Raw genomic sequence first — 14,091 nt, forward strand, 5'->3', positions numbered from 1 at the left:
GCCCAAATCTTGTCCATCTACAGAAAAATGTATTGTCCATAGTGTAATAACCGCATCACTTGTTTCATCGTCTAGCTGGTCCGCCGAATCAGGTCACCATAACTGGTCCGCCGGTTTTTGTCACATAGAACAAGTCTATCTTAACTAGTTTTTGTCCGCCGAAAAATGATTCGCCGGATCTGGTTTATCACAACTAGTCTATCGTAACTGGTCTATCTGGTCCGCCGAGTCTCCGCTGCCGGATCTGGTTAAAGTTCGTAGAAACTGATTATGGTTTGCCTGAACTCGTCCGCCATATTTGGTCTATCAGAACTCGTCTTTCTGGTTGGTCGAAACTGGTCCGTTGAACCTGGTCTGCTTGAACTGGTTATAGTTCTTCAGAACTGACTGTGGTCTGTCAGAACTCGTCCGCTGGAGTTATGGTCTGTCGGAACTGGTTCCTCAAATCTGGTCTGCTGAAACTGGTTATAATCACCAGAATTGACTATGGTCTGCCGGATCTGGTCCGCCGGAGTTCGTCTGTCGGATCTGGTCCACTGGAACTGGTTGTTGTTGGAAGAAGAAGAAGATGAAAAAGAAAGAGAGATAATAAAATAAAATAAAAACAATCACAAGCAACCAATTAGGACAGGGGTACAATGGTTTTTTAACAATAATCTTGTGGCAGGCGGGAGAAGATGTTTTTCATAATGGCATTCCATAAAAATTTTGTTACTGTAGAGGGCATAGCCCACAATTTTCTCTTCAAATTAAGCAAACAAAGCAAGAGCAATAAACATATCACTCACTATACTCTACATAATGAAAAATGGATATTAGATTGAGTTAGATCATGGTAGAACAAAAAGATTGTGGTTAATAATGATGATCATCTTTTAGCATGTGTAAGTAAATAATAATGTGCTTGATAATATTTTTTAACACACCAAAAAATATTTATATTAACTGGGGATCCCTAAGTTTCTAAATTACACATGTATGACATCTATAGTTTGGAACAATGTTGATTGTGGTAAATACAAACTTTTAAGTATATATGAAAAAATAATTCCTAAACACAAATACTCGATTAGGCGGGACATTTAATCCCTAATTATAAAGCTAAACTAACTTATTATAGATGATTTTTGTACAATGTGCAAAACTTTTTGCCAATTGTTTTTGACTTTTTATTTTAATCTGATTAAAAAGTTTCATATTAGGGGAATGTAAAAGACTGTTTTTAAACGAAAAAGCGATTTTTTGTGGTTTTTTCAATAATTAGCAAAAAAAAAACACTTCCAGATGCGGCGGAGACGGTTTATTAATTATGAACTTATGACCGTTTTTGTTATGACTGTAAAGGACTTTTTAATCGAAAAAGCGATATTTTGTGTTTTTCAGTAATTGGCATGAAACACTTCCAGATGCAGCGGACACAGTTCATTAATTATGAATTTATAATCGTTTTGTTTATGAATGTAAAAGACTTTTTAATTGGAAAAGCGGTATTTTGTGTTTTTCGATAATTGGAAAAAGGTTCATTAATTATGAATTTATGACCGTTTTGGTTATGAACGTAAAAGACTTTTTAATTGAAAAAGCGATATTTTGTGTTTTTCCGATAATTGGCAAAAAACACTTCCAACCGCGGTGGAAACGGTTTATTAGTTTTGAAAGTGTTTTAAAAGGTTTAATATTTGGCAATTATTTGTCGGGTTATTAAGTCTTGGTTACTTGATTTTGAGAGTTTATCTCTTATCATAATAGGAGAAAGCTGATATTATTACTAGATTAGCAGTAAATCTCATTCTTCATAGGTATTTCGCAAAGAAGAAGTCGATCTGCTTGTTGGATAAACCAGGTTGTTATTAATATTAGTTTATGATTTCGATTTCTTTCGAATTTGGTTGTAAGTTAAGTGTCAATGTTTCCTTATCGTAGGGCTTAGATTGTGGAGATTTTTTGTTTTCTTCCAGCTTAGTGTTTAGAGACATTTCAATGATCCGCCGAGTTAGTTTCTTTATTTTGGGTTTATTTGCATCGTAATTTGACTCCAAAACAAACAAGTTTCAATCAGATGACAACAAAATTTTCATAATTTGATGAATGGGAGACACGGTGCAGCATTACGTTTGAGTCTCTAAAGTCAATAAAATCGAAAATATTAGTTTGAAATCAAATATGAATTCTGATGACTTCTTTTTAGTTTTTATCACATAACAAATATTTGTTTTTTCCCCAACTTTTTAATATAATAATAGTGTGAAAAAAAAAAAAAAAACTCACCTGACCACACTAATATGGTCAAAAAATTGCATAAAAGCGACGAAAATTTCCAACAATAAGAATTCACACGAAAAAAGAAAAAGAAAGAAACACAAATCCGTCACGGCGGGAGAGAAAGAAGAACAAAACACGAGCATATGTCAGAGATTTGAATAGTCTTTGAGATAACGTCATATTTGACGCCGTTTACAAAAAAAAAAAATATTTACAGTTTTTTTTTTTTTTTGACATCAAAAAAAAAAATTTGATAGTTTTCTTATTATTTAAAAAGAATATATATGGAAACATAAGTAGTGGTGGCTAAAATATACGCGCGGCACAGTACAAGACTTAGGATTTGGCGCATCCATCACCGTGAGAGACCCATGAGGCATGAGCTCTCTCCTCTCTCTCTTTTTAATGTCGAGAGTCAATTTTAGCAACAACCACTCTTTTGACTTCAAATTTATAATTATAGTACTTTTGCCTTTAGCCTATCTCTTGAGGTCGTCATTTTAAACTATATAACTAGATTCGGACCCGCGCTACAGCGCGGAGGAAAATTACCGGGTTTTTAATCCTTTGTACATTGCGGGATAATTTATTTGTGTTTGCTTTACTTTATTTTGATTATTAATTAAATTCTATCATTTTTAGATTGTATTTTTGTGTTGGTTTCGAATATGTTCAAAATTATTTAAATTGTATGATTTTAGTTGGATTGTTAATTTTAGAACAATATGTGACATATATACATGTATAAATATTATACTATATGAATCATTTTTAAAGTTTAGGGATTGACCCGCGGTACACCGCATAATCATAAATACATGATTTTAACTTGGACCTTTCATGCAGTTTTGTAAAATTGCAAATCTCTAGAATAAACAAATAAAGAGCCAATGATTTCTTATTTCGTATCGTGTTAAAATGTAAAATATGTGTTTATGTTACAATTTTCTGGTAGCAGAAACTTCTTAGAGTTAGGTTAGCGTTGAAAAAAAGATTAGCTTTATAATCAAGCCAGAAATTCAAAAGTATTGCCAAATAAATATATTAAAGATGGTTGAAAATGAATTATCCCGTAATTGGTGTGAAGATCATAGTTAATATAGGAGAAAAGTATACATCTAAATATTAATATAAAATATTTAAGGAACATTTTGTTTTGAAATATTATGGATAATTTGATAAATATTTTATATTTAACTTATATTTCTGATTTTTAGGTTAATTTGTTAAACCAATATACAAAATCATACATTAATGTATTTTTCCTTAAACAAATTAAGATTAATGTACTTTCCAAAACCGATATTGATGGTTTAATTTGGTAGATTTCGAAATAATATATATGGAAACTGGTATTTAATATCTTTAAATTTTTAGTAAGATCCAATTGAAAAATTTCGGGTTAATTTTTTAAAAAAATCCGACCCAAGAAACTTTTGTACTTCTCTTTTACTATAGTAGGGATAGGATTGAGAGGAAAAAAATAAAAAGAAATAGTAATGAAAGTATAAAGAGATACACCTACCATTACCACGAGAGACAGCGACATTGGGGAAAACAAAATGGTGCTACCTACCACCTTACCATATCCACCACCAACACCATTGCCCATATATTTTGTCACCACCATACGTTCTCTCCTCGTGTGTTTTTTAAACATTCAACGTCACCTTCTTTTCTCAATCATGATTCTTTCATGGGCCTTTCCTTACTTGGACAGTTGGACCCATTGATACTTTTTAACATGGACCTTTTTACACCAAAATTGTCTAGCTTATCAGTTATGTTTTAGTCTTGGGACTTTGGTTTGTTCGGTTCGGTTTGTTCGGTTATTCAGTTGTTTTGAAAATGTTGCTGAAACTAGGTTAGTTCGGTTGCTCGGTTAATTACGGTCTTAAGAATGAGTTTTGGAAGAATGAGAATATTACCATTAGTTTTGTTATTATATCAACACATACATTTTTCATCTCCATTCAACATATTTTCAACATCAACTAACGTCCCTTCAGAACAACATTTTAAAGTCCAAAAGAACACACTAGTATTGTATGTCCTGCAGACATTGTCATTTGTTCTTTTACACTTCACGTTGCTAAGACCACTACTCTCTTATTCTTGTGTCCTGCAACAACCCTCCACAGCCTGTCGTACCCATCTCTGTAATGGTCAAGTGAGATACAAAGCTGCCTTATTGCTTCTCTTTTCTGCTCAGCCACTTCTGATGCACCCAATCTCGTCTTTTCCACTTCTTCCGTTAGCTCACTTGACCGTCTTCTCAGCCTCACTTGCTCCATGTGAAGCTCCTCCATATGTTTTTCCATTTCCTTTATCTTCTCTTCTCTCTTCCCAATCTCTTCTCTTAGCACATTGCTCTCATCTTTCATTACGCTAACCTTCTTGGATTCTCCTCTAAGTTTCTCCTCAGTTTCAGCTTTCTCTTCTGTAATCAGCCTTATATGTGATTCCAGCTCTCTCAGTTGCTCTCCAAGTTGGCTTCGCTCTTCAAGAAGCTTTGACATTTCTCCTTTGATCTGTGCCTTCTCTGGGAATATCTTTTGTTCAGCATCAGAGACAGCAGTTTTCAGTGCCCTTATCTCGTTATCTCTGTCCTGTAAACTGGTTTTCACCATAGCCAGTCTCTCTTGCAACTTTGAGACTTCTTTCTTCTCTGCGTTGAGCGTGTTTCTGTAGCTATCAGTGTCTTTCTGAGCCAACACAAGCTCATGCTGTAAGTTCTTCAGCTTCTCTTCCGCAGCTCTACTGATCTCTAGCTCATTTTTTAGAGATTTTGTCTCTTTCTCAAACTGCTGAAGCTTCTCTTTTGCAATACTTAGCTCTTCCTCCAAGGCCTGCACTTTTGTGGCAGCATTTTCTTCAGTGTCCTCTTTATCCAAATCAAGACTCTTTTGAGGATCGTCTATTTCAGTGGACATGCAGCCCTGAAGCTCAATCTTCAGATTAGCTATCTCTTCTTCGTGCATTCGAATCTTTTCATTGGCTTCTCCAAGCTCTCCCTCATACACAGTAATTTTGTGAAGGAGGTTAACATTGTTGTCACTTTCCTGCTGGAGAAGGAGCTTCTGCTTTGTCTCTTCAAGCTCAAGCTCAAGATTAGCCATCCTGCGGATCAATGCCTCATCAGCGTCTTCATCATTAGCAGAGGAATGATCAGACTCAGAATCAGAATCTGTCAAAGATGATGAATCTTCCTCTTCTTTATGACCAGACTGACGACGACTCAACTTCTCTTGAGTAGGAGATGAGAGCTCAAGAGAGCTCTGTGACTGGATCTCAGATGGATGATTCTTCTGAAGTTCACCGCTAGCTTGATCATAACGCTCAGCCAATGCGCGATACATTCGGTAGAATTCCTCAACAAGTTGGATTAACTCAGGACGCTTCTGAAAATACATCTGAGCTTTCTTGGCAAAAGAGTCTGCGTCTTCTTCAATCAGTTTTAACATGTGGTTCACTCGGTCATCCATCTCTGAAAAACCAAAACAAAAACAAGAAAGAAAACGTCACATTTGTGTAATTATATACATCAAGTGGAGATCTCAATTCTTAGTAAAGCAACATACTCTCTAGATTCTGTGCAAGCCATTTTGAGTTCTTGGGACAGTTGTGACTATCCCACCACCATGAGTGTGATTTCTTGGTCATAGACCTCTTAAACTGCTTCTTGCTCTGAGCCTGAGTACATCATACAAAGTGAGTAAACGTTAGGACCAAGAGAAACAACACAAAGATCTAATGAGCTTTCTAAGTCGTAGGTGAGTGGCGATCACAACAGTTTCTTACCGCAGACGAAGCCATGACCTTGCGGTGCAGAAAGATTCAGAAACCCTACAAGAAAGATCAAGAACTTAAGCCATTTGAAAAAAACAAAGACAATTTGATGTTCAAAGACTCGAGACTTTCTCAAAATGAAGATATGCTCTCGAGTTGAACAAAGCAATTTTGACAAAACCAAAGAAACAAATTAGATGAGATCAGAGAAGAAAAGAGGATTCCACATGTGGCAAAGAGGACACGTGAAGTTTTTAACAAACCCAATTTGCATTTGTCACAAGTCTCTAAAAGTCCAAAGATAAGTTTAAGCATTTATCCTTTATTTTTTTCAGCAGAAAGAAAAAGAAGAGACAAAAATTGCAGAGAAAAATAAACTTACTTTACCGAGACGATGCAAAAAAAGACAAGAAGCTTGAGACTGAATAATACTCAAAAATAAATGGCCTCTCTAAGCCTTTATATCCCATTCCCTCTTACTTTGAAGATGATTCATCATTCTAACCACAATCTAATCATTTATGTTTCACGTTCTCTAAAGAAAACGAAAATATAATAATCAAGAAATTAGTTAGTTTCTCACAAGAATATTGAAAATATTGGCAACGCGGCTAAGGAAGTGAACACGCTTCATCTCTACACGTCTTTTTAACTCCACATCTAACTCACATCTCACCTGCTTTGTTTTAAGTTCCTCAAAGTCTTTTTGTACTATTTTCTTTAACGAAGAAGACTCAATAATTGTGTAATGATATACGAGAGAGCATTTATGGCGGATCTTCAACGCTCAAGATTTATGCATGTGGCTTCATTGTGATTCGTGTTTTGATCCCATCCCTCTAGGTAGAGAGAGAGAGAGAGTGAGAGAGTGAGGGAGATCAAACCAAACCTTCAACAAACTTATGGACATAACACAACACACAACTATAGTTTACAAGTCAATGGTTTAGAAAACATTAACCATGATGAGGTGAAAAGAAAAAAGTAATATAACTTGTGGATTCTTGATGGTAATTGTAGAGAAACAAGAGTTAAAGCACTTCTCTTTTTCTATGTTTTCAATCTACAACAAGAAAATTAGCGAAAACAAAAAAGTAAAAAAAAAAAAAAAAAACAGAACAAAACAAAACAGAGGATCAGGGGGTCTTTTGTGTATTAATCACTTTCATTGTTTTCATTGGGTAAATATTCGAACATCGCACGTAGGCTTGAGTCCATTTATCACATCACTCTGCTTCACATCCTCGCACGCAATAACAATTGGTATATGAACATTAAACCCCAACCAATCAAAACTCAATTTCCCTCTCAAGAACACATCAACCTCAGCTTCAAGATTCTTCTCTTTGTTTGTCAGCAATGTAGCATCAACATCATAGACCTTGGACTTTCTGAGCCTTGTGGGGATCTTTAAAGAGGTAATGTTTCCCGGGTCCTGCTTGAATCCAAGAAGCGTTTTCTTTCCGAGGTTTATGTTCTCAGAAGAGACATCAGCTTTCATGGGGCTGTAATATAGAACTGTCTTGTCGTTTTTGTTAGAGAGCTGAAGAACCGTGTTCAAGTTCGCATTCATCAGAAGATCTGTTGATGATTTGGCGACATCCAATCTCGAGAACTTGAGATTCATGACAAGCACCTCAGGCAATTTAGATTTGATTGAAGTGTTCACAGACAATCCTGTCAACACGACGATTATAAGGACAATGGAAACAAACATGCAGGTACACGCGCAGCATTTTTTGAAGCATCCAGCCGGGCATATCCTCTTGTCCTCCCGACCAATATGATCCACAAAGGAACCCGAGTTTCTACTCCGGTCAGCCTCTTCCTCCTCTCGGAAACCAGAGAGTTTCAACGGGGACTCCCTCATTCCAGAAGGAGGCAGCTTTAAAGACGAAGCCTTTCTAGGATTTTCGACATCATCAAATCCGCTTCGAGAGATACAAGGGCTTGAGAATCTCGAACTCAGATCAAAAGACCCTTTGCCATAGCTGCTATCTTCCCCTTCTCCATCTTCCTCTACAACTTTTTCGAGGCCACATCGCTTTGCAGCAAACTCAGGGAAAGCCAATGCGGGATCACCGAATCCAGAGTCCCTCCTTGGAGGAGGAGGGGGAGGAGGAAGCAGCTCCGACATTGGAGCTTTGTTTTGGATTTCATGAAAATCAGATTTGTTTTCTCTCTCAAATCACAAGAAAGCTGGTTGGAAGATAACTTCAAGGGTCATAATTCTCTTAACAAGAGATCTAGGCTGGCTCTATCCTAACAAATATGATTCGTTAATCTATTGTTAGCTCCTCTGTAATCCTATAAAACCTAAATTTCTTTCAAATGGCCTAAAATTAGCAAGTCCAGATTTTTCCTGTAACAAGCAATTTCACAATCACCAATCTTATCTAAACTAGTCTACCAAACGACTTACGAGTCCACAACACTAGCCAAAGATGATACTATCAAAGTAAAGGTTGAAAATTTGGCTAACCCGTGATCCATAATCTCCATTTTGTCGCCGTCGCAGCTGTGATTAATCAGGTATCCGTCGAATTCCGGTGGAAATTCACGGCGAAGAGTTGTCGTCGCCGGTGTATCACATGACTCGATTTCATCGTCATTGTTTCTAGGGATTCGTCCGCTACAATTGGTACTGCAATAGAAGAAACAAAATTTGCGGGAACAAGAAACTTCAATATTGGGCCTTAATGGGCTTAAAATAGAGCTGGGCTTAGTGGTTTCGATTTTCTTTTTATTTTCCAAACTCATCAAACAATAAAGAGTTAAACACACACCAATAAAAACAAAAAAAATCACGCATCAAGAAGGATGAAACAAACAAAAAAAAGCACACTACACTAAAGGTTTATACACAACACACACACTACACAGACCAAAACGCAGAAGTACTCTTGACGTGTTCATTAAGAGATTGAGAATCTTCGTCTCCTTGGCTTAGTAATATCAACACCTGCAAGATCTTCATCGATGTTCGAAGTATCCTTAGACCCATGTTTGAACGGATTCAACTTCCCAAGCTTCTTCGAAACAGAAGAGAAAAAAGTATTCTTGCTCTTCTTATTACTCACCAACGACGACGAGTTCGAAGAAGAAGCTCCTGCACCGTTCTTGTTCTTCTGCATATCCGAAACATACATCTTCATCTTCATCAGCTCACTTCTCAAAGCTTCATTCTCTTTAGCTAACGTAGTATCAGCTTGAAGTTGGCTACGTGTCTTTAAAGCTTCCGGGAGAACAACCACTGCTCTTTCTTCCTGGTCTTCGACTCCGCTTCTTAGCTTTAACTGGTCGTAGTAAAGTGCGTGAAGAACTATGTTTACTGGTAATCTCTTGTTCTGTGAAGCGTGGAGACGTGCGTCGTAAGAAAGCTTTAAAGGATCCATTGAGCTACACACTTTCTCTCTTTCGATCTCGTCAAGATTCGGATGAGCTTTCAAGAATATGTCTATAGCTCTGTAGAGATCGTCGTCTGATTTTCTAGCGGACTTAGGGACAAGGTTCGCTATCGCGTTGAATTTGGAGATCGTTAGCTCTCCGTAAGTAGCGATCTCTGCTAAGTAAGAATCAACTGTTTTAGAAACTCTCTGAAGTGAAACAGAGCAGAGTCCTCTGTTGAAGTCTCCGCCGTTGAAAACACCAACGTTTTTCTCCTTTTCCACGAAGCTAGAGATGATTCTTCTGACACTGTCGAGATCAAGTAACCGTTCTCCGTCGTAGGTAAAAGAAGGGATCAAGAGATCATCGACGGAGACGTGCTCGAGTACGACTGAGATTCGTTTCTCCAGCTCATTCTTGCAGGTCAAGGAAGTGTCCAAGAAGACGGCACAACGTAGGAGTGAACAGAGGAAATTTATGGGGAAGAGTCCTTTATCTGAAGGTAAGAGTGAGACAATTGATTCAACAAGATCTCTCTGTTGTGATCTCTCGTCGGATTCATTATCCCCGGTATCGGAAAACTTGACTCCTCTTCCGGAGTGGTCTCTTACAAGATCTCTTAAGGATTTCTCTGTGTAGGTGATGATCGCAGAGGCTAGGGAGGATGGTTTGACTCCTCTCTGTTTCATTGAAGCTACAACGTCGGCGAAGAAGGCAACGTCTAAGATACAAAGCTCCTCTGTCCACCAGTTCGGTGGTGTTCGACATGGAAACATTGCTTCATTGCAAGCCTTATCAAGTTCAAAACAGATTATAAAGAAAACATTTTAGTAACCTAATTAGGGATCTAATTAACACTTATAAAGAAGTAAGGAAGAGTTATGAGTTAAAAAAAAAACCTTAGCACCGACGACGTCAACACAGCGGCGGACAATACCGAGATCACGAGAAATAGGAAGGAGAATCTCACAAGACTTAAGGACAACAATGGCTCCAGAGAGACTAGAGAGAGCGACCTGAGAGAGGAAGTCTTGTGTCCGACCAGCAAGGTTGTTGTCGCAATACTTGTCGGTCATCTGTAGAAACTCAGCGGCGCAATGAAGAGCCGCCACGTTCTGGACGGTGATCTCAAAGTTAACACCGTAACAGAACTTAGCAGCTTTCTCGAATATCTCAGGACCTCCGGGAATATCCGAGAGATCTATTCTCGTCACGTCGCTGTCTTTTGATTCCATTATTAGCTTCCTTATGTAGTTACTCTTCGCAACTAACATGAACTATACATACGATCATAAAATTAGGACCATGTTGTGTAATGGTTTAGAAATTATACTTTCTACTAATTAATACGGTCGTCCTATCATTACTTATTCAAATCTAGTTGTGTATACGTATATGAGTTGTAAACGACAAAAAGAAAAAACACAGTTAAAATCATTGTTTTAATTTGTATTTAAGATTATCTGAACCAAAAAATCAAGAAAAATTTAAGAACCAATTAAGAATCAAGAATCAAGAATATTCAAGAACCAAGAACCAAGAGTTTTTTACCTTATGAAGAGAGAAATTAGCTTCTCCGACTTCAACTATAACATCTGTCGGAATATCTTGAGAAAAAACCCTACAAAAATGCATATATACATGATAGAATGTCAGATCGATGGTCCGGGGATAAGCCAACCGGGAACTATCTCCGGCGGTGAATCTATTGGTGAAATTAACTAGAAGGGTTCGTACCATTGGCCGGTTCTCTGAAGACTCGAAGACATTGAGTTCATGTTGATGGGGTTATTTCCTTCTGTAGCCATATTTTGTTGTTGTTTGCTCTGTATTGAAGGAGATGGATGGCAATTGGGAGAGATGTCTATATATTGGAATTTATTTAACGTGGGTCCTCCCAATCCACCCAATTGATATGTAGTAATATTTTGTGATTGGCTTCTTCTATCTTATTTCTAAGCTTTTGTTTGTCGTTTCATTATGATGTTGGTTCATTATCTCTTTGAGTTAACTCACTCTAATCGTTGCGGTTTCGTCGTTTACTTTCCTTTTCACTATTGTCTTTTTAACTTTTCCCCATTTATATACATTCCAATCTATGACAGAGATCTTGGTAGTTGGATATATATATGAATGGTTATTTTGCAAAAGCATATACATTCGAAGATTTAACTTTGGTTTACGTAAATATTACAGTGTGATATGCATGGTAAAAGCATGCAGAGTAACAATTTATAGATTATTGACTTGTAGTTGTAGAGTAATTATAGTCGAACATACAATTTTTCCTCAGTACGTATAGACAGCTGCTATGAGTAAGCAATCTTATCGCAGAGACATAAAAGCCAGGACAAAAGTGTGACAGACGATAGCTAAAGTACTAACTTCATAACATGTATATAGGCATGTACGTAAATGTCATATAAAGTTAGTATCAATTAATTCTATATGTATCGTCAAGCTAAGTAAGAATCAATCAATCAGCATGCACCTAGATAATAATCAGATAAGACTCCATTAGCTGTTGGTTGTAGTTGTATGAAGAGTGAATCGGGTCAAAGATGAAAAATATATACAATGTATTTGTTAGTTTGGTGTTAATGAGAAAGTGATGATAGCAATATATGAAATATTTTCACATGTTAAAAGCCTAAAAATTCTGAATTAAAGGAAGAAAAATGCTGAATAGAGAGGAGAAGAAGAAAAGCAATGCATGTGAATAATTGACAGATAAGAAATGATATTAAAAGTGGATGTACGATTAGAGAGAACGTAGGACCAAAGAAGTTAGGGGAAGTAGGAACATGTCATAGATAGGACCAGACCAAGATGTGGTCGTGCTTCTTCGTTGAACCTCATGGTGTTTTGTTTAGCTACGTCGTCTCAGAATCCAGTTTCAGTTCTGTCTTCCAATCATTCTTACACACGTGTCCCTATCGCTTTTTAAGATATCTCACACGTCTACGTTTGCCAAGTTGCCCTAATAATTTGCTCTGCCGGTGGCGACTAGTTTTTTTTAAGACTATTTGTAGTTTTGATTTTTGAACATGAAGAAGAAGATTCAATATGGGTCTTCTTCATAAAAAGTTAAAAACCTTACCAATTTTTCGTGATTCTTTTTTTCTCTTTCAATTTTAGATTTGTGAATCTACTTATTAGGAATATGTCATGTGATTCTCTACTTTTTTTCCCCGGGCATATGACATGTGAATCAATAAGAAGATAACTTTATAGATATCTATAGTTGATATTTATAGTTTCTTATGCAATTGGTTTTGTTTCAAGACGTACGTGATCTACCAAACAAGTAATGTATAATGTATGTTACATTTGAACTTGGATATCGTATATTTGTATATGAATCTATATATATAAAGTTAACTTTGCTCTTTTCTCCCACCTCATCATCCTAATCATCATCCACATCATTTTATTATTTAATTTTAATAATTTATTTATATCATTTTATTCTTTAATCTAAATATTTATACACATGTAAACAAGTTTTTCAAAAAGAAATATGAAAAGTCTTTTCAAACATCATCCACATCATTTTACTATTTCATTTTAATAATTTATTTATACTATTTTATCATTTAAGTTAAAGATTTATACACATGTAAACAAGTTTTTTCAAAAAAAAAAAAATGAAAAGTCCTTTCAAATAGTAATTATAATAAAATAAATATGTTAAATTAGTATAAAGTAGATTATACTAATATGTATATTAAATAACAAATAAAAAAATAACAAATAAAAATAACAAACAAAAACATAACAAACCAATATAAATAGATAATAAACAACAGATCGCCAAATCAATAAATACAAAATACAACGATCCGCGCGAAATCCACAAATGATTCTCAACTTTTGGACCAACATATTAAAAGGACCCACAATATTAACATCATCTAGATCTAGATCTATATTTGGTGGGAGCCTTAATAACATATTTTTTCCACAACTCTCCATAACACTTCTGTTTAAGCTTACACATCGATTTATACTATAGACACTTAATTTCTCAACTACTATCGTAACTAAAATAAAATAGATCATCTATACAAACACAACATGAGATAGAAAATAACAATATGTTGTAGTGGAGAAAATAAGTACGAAATAAAACATGAATCAATTACTCATAAACAAAGTAATAAAATTTCCGCGCGTAGCGCGAGTAAGTGACTAGTCTATATATATAAAGTTAACTTTTTCTCTATTCTCCTTATGCCACATCATCATTCACCTCATTTTATTATTTAATTATTAAAACTAATTATACCATTTTATCATTTAATTTTAAGATTTAAACCTATATAAATAAGTTTTTCAAAAAGGAATATGAAAGGTTTTTTTTATATTATACATTATAAAACTAAAAAGATGATTTGTTTAAAAGTTAAAAAACTTACTAATTATCGATTATACTAAGAAATATATAAATAATAGATTATAGTTTTTAGTGAATGTTTAAAATATATATATATATATATATATATATATATATATATATATATATATATATGTATATTATTAACTAACTAATTAAGTTTTTATTTAACTTAAGAGTGGAGAGTGCGTGAGTGAGCGGTGTGTCTTGAAACCCACCCACGACCGTCTGGTTTTGGAAGTAGGAAAAAACACACC

At 35.5% G+C, this 14,091-nt stretch overlaps 3 protein-coding genes across 5 annotated transcripts; all 3 read right to left on the reverse strand.

The window, feature by feature from the left end:
• Positions 1 to 4,167: 4,167 nt before the first annotated feature.
• Positions 4,168 to 8,616, reverse strand: LOC17888552 (protein NETWORKED 4B). 3 transcript variants are annotated; one of them, XM_023783604.1, is made up of 4 exons: positions 8,534 to 8,616; positions 6,064 to 6,108; positions 5,844 to 5,955; positions 4,168 to 5,749 (listed from the first exon to the last, which is right to left on the reverse strand). In XM_023783604.1, the coding sequence occupies exons 2-4, from the start codon at positions 6,076 to 6,078 to the stop codon at positions 4,347 to 4,349; spliced, it is 1,530 nt and encodes a 509-aa protein (XP_023639372.1). In that variant the 5' UTR covers positions 6,079 to 6,108; positions 8,534 to 8,616; the 3' UTR covers positions 4,168 to 4,346. The 3 variants fall into 3 exon arrangements, with proteins under 3 accessions (XP_023639372.1, XP_006294039.1, XP_006294038.1); XM_006293977.2 differs by lacking the exon at positions 8,534 to 8,616 and adding an exon at positions 6,635 to 6,736; XM_006293976.2 differs by lacking the exon at positions 8,534 to 8,616 and adding an exon at positions 6,434 to 6,605.
• On the reverse strand, positions 7,018 to 8,621 carry LOC17887945. The gene is made up of 2 exons (XM_023783605.1): positions 8,534 to 8,621; positions 7,018 to 8,313 (listed from the first exon to the last, which is right to left on the reverse strand). Exon 2 carries the CDS (start codon positions 8,186 to 8,188, stop codon positions 7,226 to 7,228), a length of 963 nt encoding a protein of 320 aa, XP_023639373.1. The 5' UTR covers positions 8,189 to 8,313; positions 8,534 to 8,621; the 3' UTR covers positions 7,018 to 7,225.
• A 156-nt stretch (positions 8,622 to 8,777) lies between these two features.
• Positions 8,778 to 11,289, reverse strand: LOC17888633 (root phototropism protein 2). The gene is made up of 4 exons (XM_006293822.2): positions 11,176 to 11,289; positions 10,990 to 11,059; positions 10,338 to 10,715; positions 8,778 to 10,229 (listed from the first exon to the last, which is right to left on the reverse strand). Exons 1-4 carry the CDS (start codon positions 11,244 to 11,246, stop codon positions 8,967 to 8,969), a joined length of 1,782 nt encoding a protein of 593 aa, XP_006293884.1. The 5' UTR covers positions 11,247 to 11,289; the 3' UTR covers positions 8,778 to 8,966.
• Between the last annotated feature and the right edge of the window lie 2,802 nt (positions 11,290 to 14,091).

This window comes from Capsella rubella, unplaced genomic scaffold (assembly GCF_000375325.1).
Source record: "Capsella rubella cultivar Monte Gargano unplaced genomic scaffold, Caprub1_0 scaffold_4, whole genome shotgun sequence".
NCBI classification, from domain to species: domain Eukaryota; kingdom Viridiplantae; phylum Streptophyta; class Magnoliopsida; order Brassicales; family Brassicaceae; genus Capsella; species Capsella rubella.

Coding starts and splice junctions, on each gene's coding strand:
- LOC17888552 (XM_023783604.1), bottom strand. Junction 5,750..5,843: donor GCTTGCACAGAATCTAGAGA/GTATGTTGCTTT, acceptor TTGGTTTTTCAG/AGATGGATGACCGAGTGAAC.
- LOC17887945 (XM_023783605.1), bottom strand. CDS start 8,188: ATGTCGGAGCTGCTTCCTCCTCCCCCTCCTCCTCCAAGGAGGGACTCT.
- LOC17888633 (XM_006293822.2), bottom strand. CDS start 11,246: ATGGCTACAGAAGGAAATAACCCCATCAACATGAACTCAATGTCTTCG. Junction 11,060..11,175: donor CTTCAGAGAACCGGCCAATG/GTACGAACCCTT, acceptor GCATTTTTGTAG/GGTTTTTTCTCAAGATATTC. Junction 10,230..10,337: donor TTGACGTCGTCGGTGCTAAG/GTTTTTTTTTTA, acceptor GAACTTGATAAG/GCTTGCAATGAAGCAATGTT.